The 27,662-nt window shown below is 41.1% G+C and overlaps 1 protein-coding gene across 1 annotated transcript in view; it reads right to left on the bottom strand.

Annotated features, from left to right (window-relative positions):
• Positions 1 to 27,662, bottom strand: part of DOCK2 (dedicator of cytokinesis 2) — a 478,101-nt gene that overhangs the window by 244,102 nt on the left and 206,337 nt on the right. Inside the window, exons 26-27 of the mRNA XM_069970478.1 lie at positions 27,271 to 27,422; positions 10,224 to 10,319 (exon numbers count right to left, since the gene is read on the bottom strand). Of these exons, the coding sequence (XP_069826579.1) occupies positions 10,224 to 10,319; positions 27,271 to 27,422 (248 nt within the window). The remainder of the gene's footprint in view (positions 1 to 10,223; positions 10,320 to 27,270; positions 27,423 to 27,662) is intronic.

A 27,662-nucleotide genomic window follows, 5' to 3' on the forward strand; every position in this document is an offset into this window, starting at 1 on the left:
AAGGTTAGTCAGCCCATCTCCTCTTCATTACTGTCCCATCACCCACTTCCATCTGCCTATCCTGCTTGACTAACAGATGATCGGTAAAGGTGAAACTTTAGAAGCCTGGTGAAGAATTTACAATAAGAGTCTCTTAGGGAATCTTGGGGAAACCTTTTTAGGGATAGATAGAATGTCTTCCCAGTTATCCTTATCATTGCACCTGTAACTTGTTCCCATTTGACATTATAGAAGGGTACAGTTATAGTACCCTTAAAAAAGAAAATAAAAACATTATAAATTGACTCTTCTTTAAGCACTAAAAGAAAAAGGTCTTGAGGCCCGCTTTGGTAGCTATTTGACCCAAATAAAATATTCTGTATAAACCAAGTGTCTGGTCAGGGATTTTTAGGAATTCAGGGATTATACCATAATGGGGTCTACTGATAGGCTAGGTTCTTGTATTGGGAAAGAAGTGTAGCCCACATCTGTTTAGCCTAATGAAGAATGTAATTGGAGTTCAGATGGAGGGTGAACACATGCTTACTTATCAAAATGGCACTGAGGGGGGAAGTCATCAACCGCAAGGGATAGGACAGATCGTTCAACCCTCCCCAATGGAAAATATGTGAGGGCAGCAAAATAGTAAAGTTGAATGTCTGGAACAGCAATACCCTGTATCCTATGGGTTTTACATCTGCCAAGTCGATGTGACACTAAGCCCCCATAATAAATATGTATTGTCTTTATCTGGCTAGAAAAAGGAAAAAAAGAGGATGTAGGGAGGGGCCTGTTTGGGTCACACATAGTCTTTTAGGAAGAGGCACCAACAAGAGATGGGACAGACCTGCCCAGTACAGAAGTTTGGGCATACTGCTGCAGGGGTAATATATTAAGCAGTAATGGAAGCAATTTGGAATGTACCTGGTAACATCAACATCCGTATAATTGAGGGAACTGTACCATTGCACTGGCATAGCCACCCTCTCAGCCTTTGGGGGGGAAGGAATCGGGGGGGTTGATAAGGGATTTGGACCAGATAATAAAATATCATATCAGTGGCTTAAAGGCCAACCCATTGGTTAATGCTGGTGTAATGCAATGTTCTAGTGTCATCCCTAGGATTTTAAGTGATTTTTTTTTAGGTTCCCAACAGCAAATGACTCTGTGATCAGTTAATGTGCATTTAAGTACAGGAGAGCTATAAACAGCAGCATGAATCTCATAGGTTTTTATAGCATAACTAGTATGTTAAAGGGGTTATCCAGTGCTACAAAAACATGGCCACTTTGCTCCAGTGACAGCCCCACTCTTGTCTCCAGTTTGGGTGGGGATTTGTAACTAAGTTCCATTGAAGTGACAGTCGTGTTGTCTCTGGAAGAAAAAAGCTATGTTTTTGTGGCGCTGGATAACCCCTTTTATATAACACAAGGAAAAGAACATTTATTGAGCAGGTGCTGATATTTCCACTTTGGAAAGATCTACAGTATACAGCAATACCTGATGTCTGCACACACTGCTAATAACAGGCCTTACCAGGACTTAGGGCCGTATTACATTCCATCAGCCTTACTTGACTGTTTATGTATGATATATAAAAGAAGGTTTACCATTAATAGGAACAAAGGAAAAGTGAAGCTACAAACCTTTTGAGGTGATTTCAGAATATAAGACTTGTATGAGGACAAGCACAAAATTGGCAAAAAATGTTTGTTTTTTTAATTCTTGATATAATAAAGATTCCAGAACTCCCTAAATGTTTTTTGCATACACGTCAAAAGTTTTATCATTTGGGGTCTCAGTGTAGATAACCCCATGGTTACTAAAGAAAGCCTGGAGAAGCACATGGTAGCATTCTTCACTCCTTTGCTCAGAAGATACTGACCAATCAAATTTAGTATTGGCAGTAGTAATAACATTGATGCTTTCTATGTGTTTAGTATAGTATGGAATTATGATTGAACCACTAAACTATACTATCATATGAATATTGTTAAGTTGTGTGTGTTTGTGTTTATACAGTATAATCCTCATTTTGCTTTTGCAAATGCAATAAGAGACAAAATGGTATCAAAAAGAGATGCAGAGATTAAGATGGACTTGCTGTGATCTTTTTTTCTTGGTAACTTCTCTTCGTTTAGGGCCAGATTTATCAAACTCCAAGCCATTTGATATTCTCACATTTACCAATGAAGATACATAGACAATATTATTACAGCGCAAAACGGGGTGTGAAGACAGCATCCATTCAGTGAAAAAACAGTACTTTATTGTAGCCATCGCATAAGAAAACAACGTTTCGGCTCTAACAATCCTGAGTCTTTCTCAAGTACTTGAGAAAGGCTCATGATTGTTAGAGCCGAAACTTAGTTTTTTTATGCAGTGCCTAAAAAAAAGTAATTTTTTTCACTAAGTGAATGCTGTCTTCACACCCCGTTTTATACTGCATTGAGAATCAGGTGTGGGCTGACCTGACGGAGACTGTGCATCCTTGGGAGGTCCCACTGTTCCGACTGGTGGATTTGTTACTTAATATTATTGATTGGACTATTAAAAGCCTTTACTTTTAAGACACACAAGAGCAGAATGAACAATAAAAGAGGTTTTGCATTTTGGTTTTGCTGCTTCTGAAATGATTAGAAAAGTGACAACTGCCATAGTGGAGCCCTGTTGGTTGTCACTTTTAAATTTGCTTTTTAGCAACCAACGACAATCTGTTATTGTGTTATTATGACAGGTTCACTGAGTGACAGCTAATCCTCATTTTTTTGGGAAAGCTAAATGAAAAGTGACTACCCATATGGTAATTCTGCACAATCCCAAAATAAAAAGATTTTGCTTCCCTCCTTTTAAATGATCTCAATAACCGAGTGAAACAATAGACAAAGCCTCAGGGATTGGACATGCATCAAGTATATGTGTTAACAGGAACCAATCTCCATAAGGGGTTTAATGAAGGAAAACAAGAAGCAGAGTTGTTGTTTTTATAAAGCATCACATATTATCTATCGGTGAGATTTATCAGCCTGGTGGAATTACTACCACTGCAACAAATTATAAAAACAAGACAATAACATTTACAATGTGCCCTGGAACCCAATGTGATTAACTCCTAAAGACGTCTGCTGCCCAAGACCAGTTCTTTACCCGCTAAATGAATGTGCCGATCATTTAATCTGCCGCAGCCAGACGCGGAGACATCATAGTTCATGCTAATTTTGGCAGAATTCCACTTTATATAATATCCAACCACTTATCAGACTAAACAGGCCATTTACACAGAAAGGGCAAAACAAGAAATTTACTATAAGCTATTCAAAAAAGACATTTCTATAAAAAGTATGGAAGCTACCAAGAACATTTAAACATGGATTACAGCAATACATAGTTTTTTTGTTTAAAAGGAAAAAAAGTAGTTTAAAGGAGTATTCCGATCTAGGGTAGTTATGTTGTATCCAAAGTACGCACAGGCTAGGGCATAACTAAGATATTGCAGGGGCGTCCGACCGGTGGTGCCACTCTAATTTCGAGACCAGGGAACCCAAAATTTCTGCTGAATTAAGCTGAACCCACACATGCACAGAGCTGCTCCATTAATTCTCTATGAAGCCACCAAAGAGAGCCATAGAGCATGAATAGAGCTTCGTCCAGGACTCATTTTTCTATGGGTTTTTATGCAGTAAGGGCTGTCACTCTATGATTATGTGCTGCCAGAAATTGCTTCTTGCTTAAAAACTAAATTAGAAACGGAGCTCAGTGATTGTTGTCCTATCGTATTCTAACATTAGTCCTATGCTTTGAGACTCTTAAATAAGGCTCCATGGACTCTTCATTTGCATATTCATGTTTCCCAGGGAGCAATGCACCTAGGATTTCACTGCATTGAGCGCTTTAATCGGCAGCGGGCAGTGTTATCGTTTGGCTGGTCTCCCTGAGATCAGCGATCTGTTTCTTTTATTCTAACATTAGATACTGTACTGTAGCAAAGGAGACATGGCAGAGCTTTAACAGGCAGAACAAAGGATCTAACACATCATGTTCCTGCCTGTTAAAGTTACCCACATCCATTTAAAGACTTAATTTGCCAGTTTCATCTTACTGTGCTCCTGTCTATCGACTTGAGACTGGGTTGACAAATGGCCAGGTAAACCATACTTCCCTGCATTGTAAACTTCAGTGGAAAAGGGGTAATGTTTGTCCGGGTTGGCCTAGACCTCTAAACTCCAATGAATGAAAATCTTAATGCTTACTAGCATACTAAGACATTCTGGACAATTCTCTCAATATTTTGGCAAAAGTTTGGGTTCAGCCCTTTTCTGTTCCAGCATGACTGACTATGCCCCAGTGCACAAAGCAAGGTCCATAATTGCATGACTAGCTAACTTTAGTGTGGACAGACTTGACAAAGCCCTGACCTCAACCCTATCCCACACCTCTGAGTGAACTAAAAAAGACATTGTCAGCCAGGTTCTCTTATCCTACACCAGAGTCTGGCCTCACAATTGTTCTTCTAGATAAATTAAAGGGCAATAATTTCCACAGACATCTCCAAAATCTTATAGAAAGTCCTAAAAAGTCCTATTAGTCCTACTGTATAGGTGTCTAATACATATCTATATAGTGTATGGTTTTTCCATTAAACATTATAGGGTTGTTTTGGAGGAGGTGAAGAATTGTTTACAAACCTAAAGTTTCCATAAGGTGTATAGATAATTGTAAATTGCTTTTCTTTAAAAAAAAAATATATATATATATATATATATATATATATATATATATATATATATATATATATCCCGTTTTCTTCTGCTTTTCAGCTGCTGTATGCCTGTGCAGTATTATTTAGTGTGACACAATGCTCTCTGCTGCCACCTTTGCCTGTGTCCGGAAATGTCCATAGCAGAAGAATAAAGAGGCGCAGTGTTTTGTATGTGTCGGGTTTGCAGCTGCACTGCTTTCACCTGACTTGTAATTCATTTTCTCCCTCTACACAGCTTGTAAGCAGATAACAGCAGGGAACGATTCATACAGCCCCATCCCCATACCTCCCATTGTGTTTGCATCATTCCCTGACGTTGTCTGCTTAGGAGATGTATAGTAATCCAGGCACTGCCTTTCTTATTTGTGTTGGCAACTGACATACTGTAAATAAACTCCCTCACCCAGCAGAGCAGGGGTTCAGCTCTGCTATGGGCAAAGTGGGGTGGCACAACTCTGGTACATGACTGAGGGTACGTAAATCAGTAATTTGGGGGGGGGGGATTACAAGAATAAGGGCAATGCAGTGCAGCAGCAAACCTGCAAAAGTCCTCATATGTTATGTTATGGAGGCACTATTTTTTCATAACGTCATGACTGGCGACACCATGACTGTCATTAGATGTACTGTATATACTGTTAGTATCTATGTTTCTGACCCAGTGATTGTTATATAAATGAAGCCTGCGTAAACCTGCATATTAATTTGTACATAATCAGGCCAGTCAGGAAGCGTGTCAAAGACCAGCCTTCTTATGCATACATAAATATGCATAGGGAAGGCGTCACTGAAAGTTGCAGCAGGCAGTCCAGGGGGGGGGGGGGTGCTCCATGGGACTGAGAAAAGCCCCCAGTGCTCCTAACAAGCACATTTGCATTTAAAAGACAACTCCAATTTCCCTTAATTTAGTAGATCATGGAGACTTAAAATTCTCTGAAATACCGTAATGTCACGAATCTTGTGTAATTCCAATGGAGTGTCCAGCAGGGGGCACACTATATATATAGAATTCAATGAGTACCATTGACTTCTATATATAGTGCACCCCTGCTGAACACTCTATGGAATCAATGGCTGTCAATGTAAAAAGTCTTTATGCACACATATACACTGTACTACTCCCCCATCATCTGCTCATAGTATGAGCAGATGATGGGGGAGTAGTACCAGGGCCATGCCCATCACCAATCCGCCCCCACCCGCTGCCGCCACATATACTCTGTACTACTTCCCCATCAACTGCTCATAATATGAGCAGATGATGGGGAAGTAGTACCAGGGCTATCCACATCACCTCCGCCGATGCCGCCACATATGCTCTGTACTACTTCCCCATCATCTGCTCATAGTATGAGCAGATGATGGGGAAGTAGTGCCAGGGCCATCCCCATCATAACCACCACCGCCGCCACCGATGCCGAGCCGGCCACTGCAGTTCACCTGATCCTGGAGAAGCATCCTGAAGCTCAGGATCACTCTCCCCCCCCCCCCCCCCCCCCCCCCCGCGACCTACTTCCTTCATTAGATCGGGGCCTCATTTACAGTACTGGATGCGCCCGGACCCCCTGCGCCGCCACTGATGCCTGCCCCTGCTGTCACTCACGCTGCTTACGTCCGCTGGTATCAATTACAGCGACGGACCCACCCGGGCATGCTGGAACTGCGGCCAGCAGACGTATGCAGCGTGAGTGACAGCAGGGGCAGGCATCAGCGGTGCCGCAGGGGGTCCAGGTGGATCTAATGGAGGAAGTAGGCCGCGGTGGGGAGAATGATCCAGAGCTCCAGAATGCTGCTCCAGGATCAGGTGAACTGCAGTGGCAGGCTGGGCGGCGGCGGTGGTGATGATAGGGATAGCCCTGGTACGACTTCCTCATCATCTGCTCATGCTATGAGCAGATGATGGGGAACTAGTACAGAGCATATGTGGCGGCAGCGGGGGGGGGGCAGGATTGGTAATGGGCATGGCCCTGGTACTACTCCCCCATCATCTGCTCATACTATGAGCAGATGATGGGGGAGTAGTACAGTGTATATCTGTGCATGAAGACTTTTTACATTGACAGCCATTGATTTCATAGAGTGTCCAGCAGGGGCGCACTATATATAGAAGTCAATGGTACTCTATTCTATATTTAATGCGCCTCCTGCTGGACACTTCATTGGAATTACACCTGACTCCAATTGCTGTATTAGCGGGCACGGCAATCGGACCAAGCCTGCTAATACCCGCGGTCCCAGGCTACGAGTGGCACCCGGGGCCGAAGGGGTGCAGAGCGTGGCCGCCATGTGGCCCCGCTCTGAAGACGGGGAGGCGGCCCTTGACGTACGGGTACGTCCAGGGTCGCCTAAGGGTTAATCAAGCAGCACAAAAACTGTGGGGCCAACTGTGGAGACAAAGACAGCAGTGCAAACATGCGGTACGCAGTGGCAGGGGATATCAGGTGTACACAAACCTGCTGATAGTTCCCCTTTAAGGATTCTATGTAATTCCTCACAATTCAATTCCACTTTCACTTACATTATAACTATTGACACACAGACCCATACTGTGCAGCAGGGTCCCCAATCACAGGGCTGTGGATCACTTGTATCAGGCTGCATCGAAATATCATAGTCTTAAGGGTGTTTTATTCTGAAACATGACCACTTTCATCTGTGCCACTTTTCTGTACTTGGGGTGATAAGTCTAAATTGCATGTTGTAGAACTCCTGCCCTATCCTTATTTCAACGTGATTTATTAGTTTTCCCACCTGCTGTCTGTGCTTTACAGGAACACCCAGGCTGCCTCGCAGTGGTTTCCACCTACCTGAAAGCCACCTCCATTATGGTACGGAGATGGCCTCTCCCAGCAGTGGTGCCCTGCCTAAGTGCTGTCTCATTTACATTACATAAGTATACCAACTGTAACAATGGAACTAAATGTGCATATCAACCTAGTTCATCAGATGATCGCTGGCCCTTTTACACATTGCGACATCTGCCTGATTTGGCCACAAGATTCTCAGTATTCTATTCTACTTAGTATTATACAGTATACTGGATATGATTAAATAATTCCAGTTTAGAACCATTTAGAACCATGTTCATGAAGCCTGTGGACTATATAGTGCAAATATGCCAAGAATACAAGAAAAATGTAGGTATAGGTAGATTTTTCTTTCAATCATTCACTTTTTTTTTTTTTTTTTGGCTGCCATTGTTTTCAAATATAGTGTGGACCTAAACATCATAAACTAAAACAATGTGTTCCAGTGAGTGCAACAGATACATAACTCCAGCCTCTTATTATAACAATAAGGAGAAATGAAGTCAGTATTATGTCACATCCCATTATTTATAATATAAATGGTGATTTAAATAAGCTGTCAGAATAATCATTTATAAAGTTGGCACCGCATTCAATATATGGCACAATATGTTAAAGAGTAAATCTGCCCGAAGAAATGTTGACATGCTGATATCCCAAATTAATCAAATCCTCATTATGGTTGAAGAAGAAAGATAATTAAAAATCAAATCTCCTCAGATTAACATTTCAGAGATGTCGTCTCATGGTGTCAATCAATAAGAGGAATGTATTAAAATGTACCTCCTTTTTTACACAAAAATGCAGTTAGGCGACCTTTGCTGTAAAGAATTAAAAAAAATCTGATGATCAGGAAGGTGTAGGGGGTCATACACTTCTCCTGGGGTGACCTCAGTAGACTTTGCGGTACATTTGAGCTGACCGATCCAGAGCAAGAGCCACTTTTTCCAGAAGCTCTCTACGGGCTTACACTGGTGGTCTCTATCTGTGACTGCTAAATTATTCTAGCCATTAAAAATAACTGAAAAGAGCAAAAAAAAAATCATACAAGTGTGAATAGAGCCTTCCTGTCCCTGCACACATGGATATTATTATTTTTTTTTTTCAATAATTTTTTTATCTGGATGCTGGTGCACTACAAGCAGCTATCACAAATCATGGATAAGCATCTCAAGTGGGATATAGATTTCATTCTGTTAACTAGTCAAAACCCCAAATGGGAACACAGACGCCAGTGCTAAATGGTGAGTTGCCATAGTATATATTCTAACTACCTAGGGCACAGAAGTAACGTGTCCAGCCTTTAAGTGCAGTCTAGTATTTTGTTACTGATGCAGCTACCTTTTCTATACAAGATGCTTAGGGAAATTTAGCTGCAAGAGCACTCATCATTTCCCTTTTAACAAGAAATGTAAATCATTCAGATGTAATAAATATTGACCTGGATCTGTGGACATTTCTTTGGCAATGCCCTCTAAACTTTCAAGGTTTTACCATCTTATAAAGTGATGGCATATCACAAGAATAAGTTGTCATTTTATGATTGATGGGGGTCCAGTCTCTCTCTATGGCCCCAACTGATCATGAGAACAAAGGCGACACGGCTCTAGTTAGCTAATAGCAGAAACCTATCAAAGAATGCAATTCTATGTTTTGTGGATTATTAGAACATTAAATAAAACCTAAATTTTGAGATGAGCGAACCCGAACATTCGGTACTTGATTAGCTGGGGCTGCTAAACTTGGATAAAGCTCTAAGGTTGTCTGGAAAACATGGATACAGCCAATGACTATATCCATGATTTCCACATAGCCTTAGGGCTTTATCCAAGTTCAGCAGCCACCGCTAATCAAATGCCGAACGTTCGGGTTCGGATCGACTCGAGCATGCTCGAGGTTCGCTCATCTCTACCTAAATTATATGCAACCTAAAGTTACTTAAATAATAATAATAAAAAAAAAAAATTATCAATAACTATCAGCCCCAGGGTAATACCAACATAAATCCTCAATGTTATAACACCCAGTATCCATTGAAATGGGTATCGTGTGGGGAATTACACTGAGGTTCCCCATGATGATAGCTAACCATAAAGGCTCCCAGGAACAACGCCTCCCTTTCCAATAAGTTGCTAATATTGCATAGTAAAGGATATTTTACGTGTATTAATCCTCAGCCCTCTGCAGCCTCAACCGATCACTGATCATTGAGATCAGATAGCACTCGCTTGCAGTGCCTTTACACTGCACAATTATGTTATACTATTATTACATATATTATTATTATTATCATCATCATCATCATCATCATTATTATTTACTATTATTTACACTATTATTATATTGCACAGCAGCCAATACAGAATGATTTATAAGGCTGCTCAAAAGATGTGATCAGCCAACGAGCGGGCATTTTCTTGCTTCTCAGCTGATCACTGACACTTTTACACAGGTCGATAATTGGTCAAATGAGCGTTTCAAGCAACACCTGTTGCCGATAATCAGGTTGGGTAAAAGGGCCCTAACACATACATACATAAACAAAAAGGGAGGCAATGTACAAGGTAAGTGCCAAAATTATGAAATCACAAGTATAATGAATTCCAATATATCACTTAACAAGGAAGGTATTAGATTGAAAACATAATCTAAACAAGACTATAGTCAAAAACACTCACAATTAATTCTTGGTCTCGTCCCATCATTATGACTGTCCTGTTCACTGTTCGCAAAAGTTGTTCAGTTATTTCTTGGATGTGATAATAGGTTGTTTTCTGAGAAAAAGAAAATTGCAATTAGGTTTGTGAATAATTTACAGTCAGATGACTTAGAACAGGGCAGCAACCAACCCCTAACCTGTACTGACGAGGGGCAATATCCCAAAACAGCTATATGCAGAAGGGAATTCTTTACTTTTGGAAAGATTTTTGGCTTGGCATATGCCCCTAGTCACGCTCTAAGATTCCTAGTTGAAGGAAACGCTGACTTAAAGGGAACAGCTACCTTGAAGAGATGGTGTGGGAGAGCCACTTTGCATAATTTCTTCACAGATTTCCCAGTAGATCATGAATAGCCTGAAAGTCTTCATACATCTTTATTATGATGTCCTAAAGTAAAATTATTACTCCTTCAGTTCAGCATCAATAAGCCTCTCACCAGCCAGTACACTGAAACAGTAGTTGCTTTGGAGACTTCTGAAAGCTTCAGAAGGAGGCTTGTTGGGTTGATTCATGTCTAGCTCTTAGACTCAAACCCAACTTGTGGAAATCAAAGACTGTCCAAAAACTCATCTAAGCAAAGGGTTTGATGGAGTCAGCTACAGCTAAGACTGTGGGAAAATGTCATTTAGGATGGCTTGCCCCTGAGAAGTTTTTAATTTATGCTTCAGAAACTTTGCAGCACCAGGTGCTTCCTTAGATGCCCTCCTATAGAGAAAACAACCTTTCACTTCTTTAGGCAGTGCCCAAGCTTTTTTTTTTTTTTTGGAAGCCCTGGAATATTAACCCAGGTACTCACTGGGGACACACTGTTGGGGCTATTCAATGTTGTAAGAATGCTTTGTGGTTTGCAAGGAAACACCATTATCAAGAGCGTGTCCATCCAGGACTGCCACAGGCTGGTCCACTGCCTGCTCAGAGACTATTCTATCATGAGCAATTGGGGTTACATAGTTACATAGTTACATAGTTAATACGGTTGAAAAAAGACACATGTCCATCAAGTTTAACCAAGGAGGGGATGGATACAGGGAAGGGGGAGGGATGATAAGTTCTATACATATGCATTTATATTATTTTGGTCTAAGAACTTGTCTAGCCCTATTTTGACGCCCTCTACTGTTTTTGCTGTGACCAGATCCTGTGGAAGAAGAGGTTTAACCCACTTACATGGACTTTCACTTTATTTGAGCATTTGCCTTTAGTTTCCTTAGTGATAGCACCTTTGCTATCACTTTTGCTTCCCTAATACTCAAACTCTGCTCCAAACCCCCAACTCCTGTATCAAGCAATAGTATATTTATCTCTCCTTCCCTTCTACCTGCTGATCTAACACCCCCTGCTATCTTTTTCCCATATAATAAACCATTTTGTTCCCATTCCCTCTAAACATCCTCCCTCCCTCTCTTACTCACACCTGCTATCTCTATCGATGCTCCTGCTTACTGCTGGAGACATCTCTCCTAACCCTGGTCCTCCAACCTTTACTAACAGCTTCTTTTTATCAGCCTCTTACAGAAACCCTTTTAACCTGATTAAGATTCCCTGCATGCCAGACCCCATCTCCATTAACTGTGCTCTATGGAACTCTAGATCTGTCTGCAACAAACTCACTGAAACCCACGACTTATTCCTCAATAAATTGCTTAACCTGCTGGCTCTCACAGAAACATGGCATCAAGAGTCAGACACAGCCTCACCTGCTGCTCTGACCCATGGAGGCCTTCAATTTCCCCATACTCCTAGACCTGATAACAGGCATGGTGGAGGAGTGGGTGTACTTCTCTCCCAGGACTGCACTTACCAGGTCATTCCCCTTGTACCCTCTCTCTCATTCTCCTCTTTTGAGGTGCACACCATTAGACTCTTCTGGCCTCTTTCCCTGAGGGTCGCAGTCATATATCGCCCCCCTGGTTCACAACGACGCATTCTTGACCACTTTTCTACCTGGCTTCCTTACTTTCTATCTTCTGACATTCCCGCCCTCATCATGGGCGATTTTAATATCCCTATTGACAAGCCACTTTCCCCATTGGCCTCTCAGTTTCTTTCTCCAACCTCCTCCCTTGGCCTCTCTCAGCATTCTGACTCTCCAACCCACAAGGGTGGGAATACCCTGTACCTTGTCTTCTCCAGACTTTGCTCAGTTTCTCACCTTAATAACACTCCTACCGGGCTCTCGGCCCACAATCTTCTCTCCTTTTCAATCACTAATACTCATTCTCCTCCTGACACCACAACCTTGGTCATGTACAGAAACTTAAGTGCCATCAACACCCAACAACTTACAGACTCTGTACAGTCATCACTGCCTCCTATCTCTTCGCTTTCCTGTCCCAATCTGGCTGCAAAATGATATCACGACACCCTCAAAACAACCCTTGACAAAATAGCACCCCTCACACCTCAATCAGCAAAACGGAGACGACCACAACCTTGGCACACACCTTCAACTCGTTTTCTAAGACGGTGTTCTAGGTGTGCTGAACGTTCATGGAGGAAGTCTAAAACGGATGCAAACCTTCTACATTACAAATTTGTACTTAGAAGCTACTACTCCGCTCTTCATTCTGCTAAACAATCTTACTTTACCTCTCTCATCTCTTCTATATCCCATAACCCAAAACATCTCTTTGATACCCTCAACTCCCTCCTCAAACCCAAAGTTCAGACATCCGTAACTAACCTCTGTGCTGAAGACCTAGCATCCTACTTCAAGGAAAAGATAGATACTATCCGTCAGGAGATCACCTCCCAGTCCCCAAGTAGTGTTGATCCCATTCCCTCTTGTATTTCCTCCTCTTCCCTCTCAGTATTTGAACCTGTAACAGAGGAGGAAGTCTCCAGACTCCTATCCTCCTCTCGTCCCACCACCTGCCCTAGTGACCCTATTCCCTCACACCTTGTCCAGTCTCTCTCTCCTGTTGTCACTACCTACCTTACTAAAATCTTCAACCTCTCCCTCTCCTCTGGCATCTTCCCATCGACTTTCAAACACTCCATTATCACTCCATTACTGAAAAAAACCTCCCTAGACCCCTCCTGTGCAGCCAACTATCGACCTGTCTCTAATCTTCCTTTTATCTCTAAACTCTTGTCTATTCCCGCCTAACTCGCTACCTCGCTACCATCGGAAAAATCATCAGCAAGTTTGGTTTTCAGTACCATCTCTATGCCGATGATACCCAGCTATATACCTCCTCCCGTGATATCGCCCCCGCTCTTCTACAGAACACCAGTAACTGTCTGTCTGCTGTCTCTAACGCTATGTCCTCCCTATTCCTAAAACTAAACCTTGCTAAGACAGAGCTTCTTGTCTTCCCTCCCTCTGTTAAACACCCTCCACCTGACATCTCCATTTCTGTCTGTGGTGCAACCATAACTCCTACTCAGCAAGCCCTCTGCCTTGGGGTTATGCTTGACTCGGATCTCTCCTTCACTCCTCATATTAAATCTCTTTCACGTTCCTGTAATCTGCATCTAAAAAACATCTCTAAAATCCGTCCCTTCCTTACTGTTGAATCTGCTAAAACTCTTATTGTCGCTCTGATTCATTCCCGTCTAAACTACTGCAATTCCTTACTAATCGGCCTTCCTTCCTCTAAACTCTCCTCTCTCCAGTCCATTCTCAATACAGCGGCCAGGCTCATCTCCCTGTCCAGCCACTACACCGATGCCTCCCCCCTGTGCCAGTCATTACATTGGCTCCCTATTAAACACAGGATACAATACAAAGTCCTCCTGTTCACCCATAAAGCTCTCCACAGTGCTGCTCCTCCCTATATCTCCTCCTTCATCTCTGTCTACCGTCCTAACCGTGCCTTACGCTCCTCTAATGACTTACGACTAACATCCACCTTAATCCGCACCTCTCACTCCCATCTCCAGGACTTCACCCGAGCTGCACCAGTTCTATGGAATGCATTACCCAAGACTGTCAGACTCACCTCCAATACACAAAGCTTCAAACGTGCCCTAAAAACTCATCTATTCAAGCAGGCCAACCAGGTTCCCTAATTTTGACTGCTACCCTCAACCCCCCCCCCCCCCACACACACACACACACACACACACACCTCCACCACACGCACACATACACAGACACATAAATACACACACGCAAAGCATTTAAGCACTTAGACCTGTGCATGCAGGCATTGGCTGGTGACAGGTTCACCCACCCTTACCTGCACTGCCTTATTTATATAGATGGCCGGACCATAAGAACAATGAAGCACTTTGCCCCTCTGCCATTTTGTCTCGCACCCCCTCCTGATAGTGTGTAAGCTCATGCATGCGAGCAGGGACCTCTCTCCTCATGTATGGATAATTATATGTATCTCTCTGTAATGTCTATTTTTGTCTATGTATGTACCCCAGAATTGTAAAGTGCTGCGGAATCTGTTGGCGCTATATAAATAAAAATTATATTATTATTATTATTATTATTATTATTATTATTATTATTATTATTATTAAGGGTGGTATCCCATTGGTTGAAGGCACTTACATTGACTTTCACTTAATAATAGACTGCATCCTTGCACTCTTTTTAAGCAATCATTGCTTAATAAGAAACTGCAAATGAATATTCTTACCTTATGGAAAGATTTTGACTTGATATAGATCCCCAGTCATGTTTTAAGACTCCTAGTTGGAGTAAAACACTAGTTGGAGTGAAAACCACTTTGAAAAGGTGGTGTGGGTGAGCAACTAAACTATATATCTTTCTTTCCATTTAGAACTGATGACTTACTGCTTCTCATACATCTATGGCCTGAATGCAATGAATAACTATCTGGTAAGAATATCTGCTGCATTATAGCAGTGCAAGGTTATCAATTTTATTATTTTCTGTATATGTCATTTTTTATTATTTTTATTTCTTACATTTAGTATGTCTTTACATTGTTTATTGGCTTTGACCTAGCCTCTTCTCAGATAAATCTCATTAAATAGTTAGCCTACGCGTTGCCTTCAATGCTTTACATGTACAAGTGAAGTAAATTTGTTTGCCACTTTTGTATTAGAAAGAATAATTACACAGAAAAAAAACTATGCCATCTGTCCCTATAGTTTGGCTTTCACTGCTAAATTATGCTTGCAAGAGTAATGTGCTATGAGAACTTATGGAAAGAGATTCTGACATATCCTGGGATAGCATTGCCACACTCATTTGTGCTTAGCAAAGAAGTTGGTTGCCTTATGTATTTTGACATGGTGTATCCCCACATTCCAAAAGCTGTAACTTTATTTTTTTTAGTTTATCTTTCTGTATGTATTTTTCTATAGTTATTATTGATTAGCGTTTATTATTTTCGGGGGTTGAGAAATCGAGGGTGAGTGGGAGGGCTTTCCAATGTTTACCATTTGGCTTAAATAGAGAATTAACTTCTATGTACAATGAAGCCAGATTTGTGTCTTTGTTTTATTTTTTGAAAAGTAAAACAATTTATCAATAGTTCAGTGTACAGTATTAGGCTATGTTCACACTACGTAAAATTACAGCCGTAGTTCTCGCCGCAGAACTTTTGCGGTGTGTTACATAGTCTATTTTCAATGGGATCCCGGCCGGAGCGTACAAACATCGTATGTGCTCCGGCCGGGATCCCGTGCGGCGCCAGAAAAAACTGACAGGTCAGTTTTCTGCGGCCGGAATTCAGTGAATTCCAGCCCCAGAAAGACCTGTCAGTTCACACAGTGAAGCGAGAGGCTCCGGCTGCTTGCTTCACTGTGGGCTATGGGAAGCTCTGATGCGGGCGCGCGCTGATGCGCCCGCATCAGAGCTCTGCGGGCGGAAAGATCATCCGGCCAGAGACCGGCCGTTCCGTGACCCGGCCAGGGTCACGGAACGGCCGGTCTCATACATAGTGTGAACATAGCCTTAGTAAGTGTACTTACTGCCATTTACTGACAACAGCTCCTCATAGAGCTAAAATCAGACTCCCCTCCTCTCTGTGGTGCCCTGCTCTGTGGTGATTCTGTCCATAAGATGGCCGACATGGAGGAGCATGTGACCATGCCCCGCCCCCCCAGTGTCCTCCATAGACATATACAGGCTCAGTGGTGAACACTGAGGGGCAGGGCATGGTCTCATGTTCCTCCATGTCGGCCATCTTATGGACAGAATCACCACAGAGCAGGGCAGCACAGTCTGGAGAAGGGGCATCTGATCTAAGCTCTATGAGGTACACAGGGAGCTGCTGTCAGTAAGTGCAGTGAGTACACTTACTAATATTAGTAAAATAAGTGGCCAACCCCTGTAAAGGGGACTTCACAGTGTGATGGTTTTATTGACTGCATAATGATTTGGTATGTTATATATCTTGAAATATTATTGTCTGCCACTAACAAACCTTAACTGGAGTTATTGCAGTATTTTTCCATTTTTCTTAAGTATGTTTGTGGTGTATGATCCCCATCACAGTGTGGCAAGAGTTATGGACAATTTATTAATCTGTAAATTAAATGAAACAGTATTTATTTTGCCTATTATCTAATTATTATTATTATTATTATTATTATTATTATTATTAATAATAATAATAACAACAACCCTGGCTCCTAAATAAATATACAGTAAGAATTAGAGGATTACCCTATATCCTAACAGTTTACACATCCAGTGATAGTTACTGTGGTTTTCTGTGCCAAAAAAAAAACAAAACAAAAAACCTTTGCACACTAAACTATTAATATTGCACTCATTTGATAAACCCTAACAAAATGCATTACAAACACACACTGAAGCATATACTAGTTGGTTTCTTGTTCTATGTATTTAATGGGAAATCATTACTAAATATATCTTTCCAATGACAGCTTCTGGTGTGTTGGCAAATATCCCAGATTTCTGGCCAAATTTGGAATTCACTTTATTCTTGTCACAACCTGCGGCTGCATCAAGACTGTAAGTGTCCTACTGCAATCTTCATTGTTACATTACCTCTATTGAAATGCATCTTCAAGGACACAGAAAATAATTTTGGCAGGCTATTTATCAATGTGACACTGGTGATATTGGTATTAAAATAATGCAATTCATATTATACTCAGCAAGAGAAAGAAGATGGCAATGGATGGTAGCCATCAGAAGCCAGACAGGGAGCAAAGACTGTCTAATCTGTTTCAATTAGCATTCAGGGAGACATTTCCTATAGAAAACTGCAATTATATAAGAGATGTGGACCTTCTACTGTGCAAACCAAAACTGGCAGGGTTACTCATACTAACCAATTGTATCTCTTTTTTAATTTAAAAAAAATCACAGCAAGAATATGATTGGTTTCTTTGCAATTAATAAAACATCAAAGCATACTATACCATCTGAAATCTAATTTTGGTTTGGTAGCGGACTACGTGACCTCAATGTGCAATGTAATCCATGGCTGTATTTGCCATTAATAACTTGGTAATTCATGGTAAAAATCTACACCAGCTCCACAGCTTATCTTTGGGGCAGCCATATTTTAAGGAGGTAAGAGGTTGTCTTATTAAGGCAACCCCTTTAAAGAGAATATGGTGTCAAAAATTACTTATTTTTTATGTTAAGTAAATTTTTTAGATTTTTTTGTGTTAATTTTTCTCATTTTCAGGAGGCTGATTGGCGTAATGGTCACATATCCCTCCATATGCACCTATTCATAGATGGGATCGCATCAGAATCGGATGGGCCAGCGTTCGAGGGGGCGGATTGTCAGTAATTCACTCATAATAATCAGAAGTAATCATAATGGTATAGAAATATATCACCCTCTCTACTCATATTCATATGTTGAACAGAAAATGTAAAAAAAAAAAAAAAAAAACATCTATAGTGTGGCCAACCCATTTTAAAGGTAGCTTGTCCAGAGCAGTAACCCCTAGCAACCAATCAGATTCCACCTTTCATTTTCCAAAGAGTCTGTGAGGAATGAAAGGTGGAATCTGATTGGTTGCTAGGGGCAACTGAGCCAGTTTCACTTTACCCCATGTTTGATAAATCTCCCCCTATGTGTCTATGCCAGTTGGCTGGTGCTTTTTTATTAATAGAATAACTTTCTAACACCAGTTGATCTGAATACATTTTTTTCTTTGAAGTACCCCTTTAAGACAATATTACTGACCTATAGGCCTCCACACACCTTTATAGTGCTGTCTTTCAATAAAACCACTACCCCTTAATTCCCAGGAAGATTACTGTGAATCTACTTTACTTTACTACTTTAACAGTTAGTCTGTCACATACAGTAGGTTAAAGCAAATAGTGATGTGTCTGATGAGTTAAGAAATGTCATAGAGTATCTTCAACTATAAAAACATCTAGCACAAAAAGAATATTGTGCACAGCAGTGATATATTTATTGGTAATTTATTGGTAATTAAAAGATGTTTTTTAATGTTTTGTGTTACAATGATGTCCTGATAAAGTAATACAGTATATAAGCACAGAGTGACAGACAACCGGACTGATATAAATGAATATGCTCCATATGATTAAATATTCTACGTATAGCTGGTAAAAATGTGTTCTGCAGAACTGGATCTGCTTTCCTCCAGCACTGTGGGAAGCAGATAACACTGCTGAAGCCTATAAATTATATTTCCTGCTTAAATGAATATAGGAGCTATGTTTCCTCAGCTGTCATTCTGGCATTTCTTAATGAGTACAAAATTCAATTCAAAACATCTTTGTCAGTCTTCAATCAGACAAGCCCCATCACTTCCATCTTGGGGCACCCTTTGAACTTGTTATATCACTGTTAAGTGGATATTCTTGGCAAAATAGTAAAACGCTATTAAAAAAAAAACAAAACGTAAATTTTGAATGTTTAAAGTAAACTACCTAGATTTCTGGAAAAGGCCCATTTTAATGAGCATGAAAATAATTGTCCCTCAAACTGGTTCTCTGCTGCATAAAAAAGAACAGATTAGTCTTTTGCTTCATCTAACAAGCAACATTAATAGGCGTATTAAAGTTGCTCAGTCACCTGAATGTGCTTCCCTATTTAATGGCAGCATATTATTATGACCCCTCACTCCCCTGTATTCTTCGCCTGCTCCTATAAGCCAAAAGGCACAATGGGTAGGTGGGTGGATTGGGTGTACCAGGACCGATGTATCTGCACGCTAATCTTAAGTAAATCCCCACCTTTGTGTCCCACCCCAGATTCATTGAGAGACGCACGCCTCTTAACAAATCCAGAGTGACCTTAGGCATTTACACAAGTTCTGAGCTGGTGTAGATATTCACTATTATTTACACCTACTTGCATGGTAAATCGAGCACAGGAGGAGGCCATGACCACTATGCACCTCCGTGCACCTAATGCCAGTAGAGCAGGGCACAGACTGGCAAAAAAATTGTTGTTTATTGGGCAAAGCAGGTGGGTTGCACAAAAATGTGCAATTTTATTCCAAAGTACCCATATAATTGTGGTGATCCTATATTAGTAACATAGTAACATAGTAACATAGTAAATAAGGTTGAAAGAAGACAAGAGTCCATCAGGTTCAACCTAGGAAAATCCTACTGTGTTGATCCAGGAAGGCGAAAAACCCCTATGGGGCAGAAGACAAACGCCCCACCACAGGGAGAAACTCACCCCCCCCTCCCCCGACTGCAATGGCAACCAGAACAATCCCCGGATCAACGTATCACCAGAAATCTAATGCCCATAACTTGTAATATTATATTTTTCAAGAAAATCATCCAGGCCTCCCTTGAACTTATTTAATGAATCAGCCATGACAACATCATGTGGCAGAGAGTTCCACAGTCTTACCGCTCGTACAGTAAAGAACCCGCGTCGATGCTGATGATGAAATCTTCTTTCCTCTAGACGTAGAGGATGCCCCCTTGTCATTGTTACAGACCTAGGAGTAAAAAGACCACTACAAAAATCTCTGTACTGTCCATTCATATATTTGTACATTGTGATCAGATCGCCCCTAAGACGTCTTTTTTCTAGCGTAAATAACCCCAAGCGTGATAACCTGTCCTGGTACTGTAACCCACCCATTCCCTTAATGACCTTTGTTGCCCTCCTCTGCACCCGCTCTAGTTCAGCTGTGTCCTTCTTATATACCGGTGCCCAAAACTGTACACAGTATTCCATGTGTGGTCTGACCAGTGATTTATAAAGAGGCAAAACTATGTTCTCATCTTTAGCATCTATACCTCTTTTGATGCACCCCATTATTTTATTAGCCTTGGCAGCTGCTGCCTGGCACTGATCACTAAAGTTGAGTTTACTGTCCACCAATACCCCCAGGTCCTTTTCGGAAGTAGTTTTACCCAGTGTTTTATTATTTAGCACATAACTGTACTTATTATTTCTATGGCCCAAATGCATAACCTTACATTTATCCACATTAAACTTCATTTGCCATTTCTCCGCCCAAGCCTCTAGCTTCTCCAAATCCCTCTGTAATATGATATTATCCTCCTCTGTACTGATTACTTTACCCAGTTTAGTATCATCTGCAAAAATGGAGATTCTACTCTGTAGCCCCTCTACAAGATCATTAATAAAAATATTAAAAAGAAGTGGACCCAACACTGACCCCTGTGGTACCCCACTAGTAACTAAAACCCAATCTGAATATGTTCCATCAATGACCACCCTCTGTTTTCTATCACACAACCAGTTACTTACCCATTTGCATACGTTTTCCCCGAGTCCCAGTATCCTCATTTTGTAGACCAACCTTTCATGCGGCACAGTATCAAATGCCTTTGAAAAGTCCAGATACACAACATCCACAGCCTCCCCCAGGTCCAGTCTATAACTTACCTCTTCATAGAAGCCGATCAGATTAGTCTGACAGGACCGATCCCTCATAAATCCATGCTGGTGCTGCGTCATAAGATTATTTTCATTAAGATACTCCAGTATAGCATCTCTTACAATCCCCTCAAATACTTTACCTACTATAGATGTTAGACTTACAGGCCTGTAGTTTCCAGGATCACTCCTTGACCCCTTCTTGAATATTGGTACCACATTAGCTATGCGCCAGTCCTGTGGAAGAATCCCTGTCGTAATAGAATCTTTAAATAATAGGAATAACGGTCTGTCCAACACAGTATTTAATTCTTGCAAAACTCTAGGATGGATACCTTCTGGGCCCGGTGACTTATGGATTTTAATGTTTTTAAGGCGTTTCCCCACTTCTTGTTGTGTTAGGCAGGTGAGATTTATGGGAGGATTAACATTATCCCTAGTCATGTCGTCTGTTATGGGATTCTCCTCTGTGAATACAGTAGAGAAGAATGTATTTAGTAGATTGGCCTTTTCCTCTTCCCCCTCCACCATTACACCCAGATTATTTTTGAGGGGACCAACATTTTCGGTTTTAAGTCTTTTGTTATTTATATAGGTGAAGAACATTTTGGGATTTGTTTTACTTTCTGTGGCTATCCTTCTTTCTGTTGCTATTTTTGCTTCTTTTATTTGCGTTTTACACATTCTATTCTTCTGTCTATAGTTGCTCAATGCTTCCCTACTACCTTCTTGTTTTAGTAGTCTGAATGCTTGTTTCTTATCATTTATTGCACCCCTTACAGCTGTAGTTAACCACATTGGATTTCTCTTATTTCTACTACGTTTATTCCCATATGGTATGTGTAGTTCACACGATTTACCCAGGATGCTCTTAAATATGTCCCATTTCTCTTGTGTACTTTTATTTCTGAAGGCATTGTCCCAGTCTATGTTCCCAAGGTCCTCTCTTAGTTTTTGGAAATTAGCCTTCCTGAAATTTAATGTTTTTGTAGCCCCTCTGCTAATCATTTTATTGAAGGATAATTGAAAACTTACTATGTTATGGTCACTATTACCTAGGTGACCCCCCACCTCTATTTTTGATATTCTGTCGGGCCTATTGGTTAAGATCAGGTCCAGAAGGGCCCCCCCTCTTGTTGGTTCCTCTACTAGTTGGGAAAGGTAATTATCTTTTACTATTTCCAAAAACACGCTTCCCTTCCTGGAGCTGCAGGTTTCTGCTTTCCAGTTGATATTTGGGTAGTTAAAGTCCCCCATAATAATGACTTCCCCCTGCTTCGCTGCCGCATCTATTTGTCTTATAAGAAGATTTTCTGATTCTTCCACTATACTTGGAGGTTTATAACTCACTCCTATAAGAATTTTATTATTCTTTGTCCCTCCCCTTATTTCTACCCAAAGAGACTCCACATTATCATCACATATATCCTCCCGCAGAATAGGCTTAAGGCATGATTTAACATGATTTAGGTCTATAGTAACAAAATGGAATGATTTAACTTCCAGAAGAGGACCCTTTTTACCCAGCTATAACCGTAATATTTAACTTTTATCAATTGGCCTTACCTGGTCGAGTACCGACCGTTCAGACCAATAATCGTTTAGTGTAATAGCGTATGTTGAAAGTCAATGATCAATCCAGGCAATCGTCATGCGTGATGTTGGCTCATCGTGGTCTTTCAACATGCTGAAAGATCCTGATTTTGTCAGCGACAGTCTGCAGCGCATCGCTTCATGCAACAGGAGACCGCCACTGACTTCAATGGGCTGCCACAACAACCTAAGAATCATTTGGGCAAACGCTGGCTGTGCACAAAGCAACAGACGGGGAACGAGGGGTTAGCAAGTGCTGAGCTGACAGGTGGGCGCATGTTTCCCCTGGAACATTGGGCCGTGTAATACAGCCTTTAGTTAAAATGAAGCAGTAACATCCCTTAAAGCGACTCTGTACCCACAATCTGACCCCCATGCCCCCCAAACCGCTTGTACCGTTAGATAGCTGCTTTTAATCCAAGATCTGTCCTGTGGTCCGTTTGGCAGATGATGCAGTTATTGTCCTAAAAAACTACTTTTAAACTTGCAGCCTTGTGTCAAACTGGCGTGGCCTAGAGTGTCTGTGCCCTCCCTCGGTCCCTCCTCGGCATCCTCCTTATCAAAAGGAATTTCCCAGGCAGGATCTCTCCTATTCAACACCTGTTTGAACACTGCACAGGTGCCTTAATGATCCAGCACATGATCAGTGTTCAGACAAGTGATGAATAGGTAAAATCGTTCTAGGTGCATTCCTAATAATAAAGAGGGCAGGGAGGAAGTACGGATAGGTATCGCAATCCTAGGGCATGGGTACTCTAGGCCACACCAATTTGACACAGGGCTCCATATTTAAAAGATGTTTTTTAGGACAATAACTGCATCACCTTCCGAATAGACCCCAGAAAAGATCTTGGATTAAAAGCAGCTATCTAAAGGTACGTGTTTTTGTGTTTTTTTTTCTGTTTGTTTTTTTTTGGGGGGGAGGGTGGAGGGCAGATTGTGGGTACAGAGTCAATCTAATAACAGTATATGGGAAGTTATGACTTCAGCTGTATGTATGTTTCCACTACAGCACAAACTATTTTGACCACTTTATTTTACAGATACATTGATGTTTATTTTGTTTCTTCTGCATAGGTGTATTACTTCTAAATAGCATCTCCAAAGATTTTTTTTCATAACATTAGTTGTTCCAGGGTTGTTTCTTTTATATCATCAAAGGTTGTAACACATTTAAAACCCTATAAGGACCCTGGAAATATTTTTTTTTGCATTTTCATTGTTTCCTTTTTTTCTTTCTCAGAGTCATAACTCTTTTATTTTTCAATTTACAGAGCCATAACATGACTTGTTTTTGTAAGAACACCCCTTTCATGCTGTTCAGTGTGCAGTAAAATTGGCATGTTCTCTGTATGCCTCAGGTTGGTACGATTAAAATTATACCAATTTTTTTGTTTTGTTTCTGACAGATAGCAACTAATCACAGTCCATGAAAGTTCAGCTGTGATTGGTTGTTATTTTTCACATATATATTTACAGATATATGTACATATGCACTGCATAGATCAATGAGATCGGCGATCTATTGCTTTGGCCTGCTGCAGCCAGGAACAATAGATCGCCGAGGTGGGATTGGCGCCATTACGACCCCCGGCTGGACAAGATGGAGGGACCGCTCCTCCTCGATCGCGCCGCGGAGGGCGATCCCCTCACTAGACCACCAGGTACAGGAAAAAGCAGCTATTTAACCCTTAGGGCACACAGCCAGTTTTAATTTTTGTGCTTTAGTTTTTCCCTCCTTGTGTATATAAGGCCATAGCGTGTGCATTTTTCCACCTAGAGACCCAGACGAGACCTTATTTTTTACGCCACTAATTGTACTTTGCATATAGTACCTGGGATTGCGGCAGTTCAGAGAGGGGTCGTCGCGCGACCCCCCACCTCTGAACTCCCCTAGTTCAGTAACGTCCTGGTGCAGCTAGGGGTTAAATGCAGCTGTCAGATTTGTATATGACTTCTATTTAGGAAACTAAAACCTCCCAAGACTAATGATCTGCTGGCACGTTCTTTCCTGTTAGACACCCTGCTGCCACCTCTGTTTATGTCAGGAACTGCCCAGAGTAGAGATGAGCGAATTGCTCATCTAAACGAAGTGAAGCGCTTCATTTGATCAGTGCTCTGCTCATCAAGCCGACTGCCTTTCAGCGCTACTCTGCTCCCTGCCACTCCTCCCAGGATGCCTGGAAATGCTGGATCCAATCCTAGGAAACTTTTCCCAGTTTCTTAGGATTGGATCCAGTTTTTCACCGGCTATTGGGGTGGATTGGCATGGAGCGGAGCAGCACTGAAAGAAAGTCGGCTTGATGAGCAGAGCGCTTTGCTTCGTTTAGATAAGCTATTTACTAATCTCTAGTCCAGAGTATTAACAAATCCCCATAGAAAACCTTTCCTGCTCTTGACAATTCCTGATATGGACAGAGGTGGCAGCAGAGAGCACTGTGTCAGACTTGAAAGAATACGCCACTTCTTTCAGGACATACATCAGCTGATAAGTACTGGAAGATTTAACTTCTCTAAGTAGAATTAATTTACAAATCTGAAAAGCTTTCTGACATCAGTTGATTTAAAAACATTTTTTCCTCTGGAGTACTCCTTTAAGAGGTTAAGTAACACAATTTTGTTTGATAGAACAACAACAAAAAAGCACAGAGACATACTAGAGGATATTTATAAAATCTAGTGCAAAAAAAATAATAAAAAAAACAGTGCTATTCCTTATAGTGATGGATCATACTGCCATTCTTATTGTTGGAAGGCATATCAGGAATGAAAACATTAATCTGGCTATGTGTATTGTGGAAAAAGAACAATAAAATTCTTGTTTATAAGACAGTAACTTTATGTAGACATCTGAACAGCTCTGATTTTATTCTACAGCAGGAGAATGATCAAGAAAACATAATTATGATCATCAACACCCTCAAACAAATCCTCAATAGATAGTGATGCAGCCAATGACTGTGGATGGACTGTGGCAGGAATTTCAAGATTTTTTTAAACAACTTTATTTCCATATAAAACATGCCACCTTAGCCAGTGTCTGGAGGATACACGGGATGGTCGTATGTAATATTGACAAATGAAATGTATAGATGAAAGTGACCTTCATCTTCCATAAAAAAACATCACTTTATATTAAAGCCATTAAAATCATAGTAGGTTGGAATAAGTGTACAGTGTTGTTTTGTGGATCTCCCTGCTCCCTCTGGCCAGCTGGTACTGTATATTACTAAATGAGAGGGCTATGTTTATAGGATTGGTCAGAAGTGGACGTGGAACCTGTGGTGTTTGACATACAGCAGGAAGAGATGTAAGGTATTTTTTTCAAATTTTTTCAAATTTTTACCCATATGTCCCTAAAAAGGACTAAATTGAACAGATATCTACTTCAATTCAAATATTCATAGCACAATGAGGGCTGTAAAAATAAAACTATAACTGTAAGCGATGTTCCTTTTTCTAAGGCCGTTATTTGGTACTCAAAACCATGGCTGTTATTTGGTATTTAAAACAACGGCCGTTATTTGGTACTCTAGGGATGGTCCGAAACCGAAAACTAGGGATGGTCCGAACCGAGGCGTTCCTCCCGCTGTATCCGCCTGCTCCACGGAGCGGGCAGACAGCAGGAATCTGCTGCCGAGCGTTCGGGTTCATACAAACCCAAACTTCGGCAGGTTCGGACCATACCTACTCAAAACCTTAGCTGTTATTTGGTATTTAAAACCACAGCCATTATTTGGTACTTAAAACCACAGTCGTTGTTTTGAGTATCAAATAACGGCTATCGTTTAACATACATACTACCGCTGGTACATTTTTCAAGTTTAGGTTCAATGTGGCTGCTTTTTCACACCCATTTGGCAGTTATTTTATACATTGTGTGAACCAACAGCGGTTGTTTCCATAGACTTCAATGAAAATAATTGAAAACTGAAAATAAGGGCTATTTTAACTTAAAGCGTAACTGTCATTTCAGGGTCATTTTTCTGAAAACATTAAATATCAACAGTACAAGCGATTTTAAGAAACTCTGTAATAGGTTTTATGTACTAAAAGAGTTTCCTTCTGTACTGAAAAAGCAATCTCCCAGCCTCCCCCCTCACATCAGATGAAGCAGGATTTCTGTCTCCATTATGTGGCTATGGAGAGGGGAGGGGCTGTTAGGAGTGACTGAGCACAGAGCAGTCTTGCAAAGCACAACACCCTGCAATCTAAGTTCATAGATAAGCACTGACCTTTCTGACACCTGAATTTAGTGTTTTAGGTGATCAGAGAGTCTACAAACAGCTGACCTTCATGTCACCTCTTCCTGCTCCCTCATCTCCCCCAGCCCCTCCCCCCTTCATAGGCTTACAATGGAGAGAGCAGAACCCGTCTTCACTGGCTTCTCTGTAATGAAGATGTGTTTGCCTGATAATGCACAGATAAGAAGTCAGGGGGGGAGGCTGGGAGATTGCTTTTGGCTGATGAAACCTATTACAGAGTTTCTTAAAATCGCTTATACTACTGATTTCTGCAATTAAAAAATACATGACAGTTACGCTTAAAAATGGCAGCCATTATCTTACAGTGTGTGAATGTAGCGTGGTAATAAAAAGGTGAAATGATTATATTAAAGTACAGAAAACGTGAATGATTACTATTCTTACCGCATCTTGACTGCTGAGCACCTGCAGAATGCTGTTGAGTAAATCCACACAGTACTTCTTATTGTTTTGAGATTGGGAAGTCTCTAGTCTTCCTAATTCTAACCACTCCTTTAATTCTTTGGTGATCAAGGGTAACAAAATATCACGACATTCTGAAAGATAACAAAACAATACACTTGTAATCTCAATTTAAAGGTTTTCACACTTCATCAATTGTCCGACAGCACATCGCTACCAAGCCTTTCCCTGTGTCTCTCTGCTGCTATGAGTAGTTTTGATAGCTGCATTGGGAACATGCAGGGCCGTATTTATCACTAGGCACCCGTGGTTCGGTGCATAGGGCAGCACCTTGCAGGGCGGCAGCACCAGGGAGCAGGGGGACAGAAAAAAAC

Source organism: Dendropsophus ebraccatus, chromosome 1 (genome assembly GCF_027789765.1).
Source record: "Dendropsophus ebraccatus isolate aDenEbr1 chromosome 1, aDenEbr1.pat, whole genome shotgun sequence".
Classification (NCBI taxonomy): domain Eukaryota; kingdom Metazoa; phylum Chordata; class Amphibia; order Anura; family Hylidae; genus Dendropsophus; species Dendropsophus ebraccatus.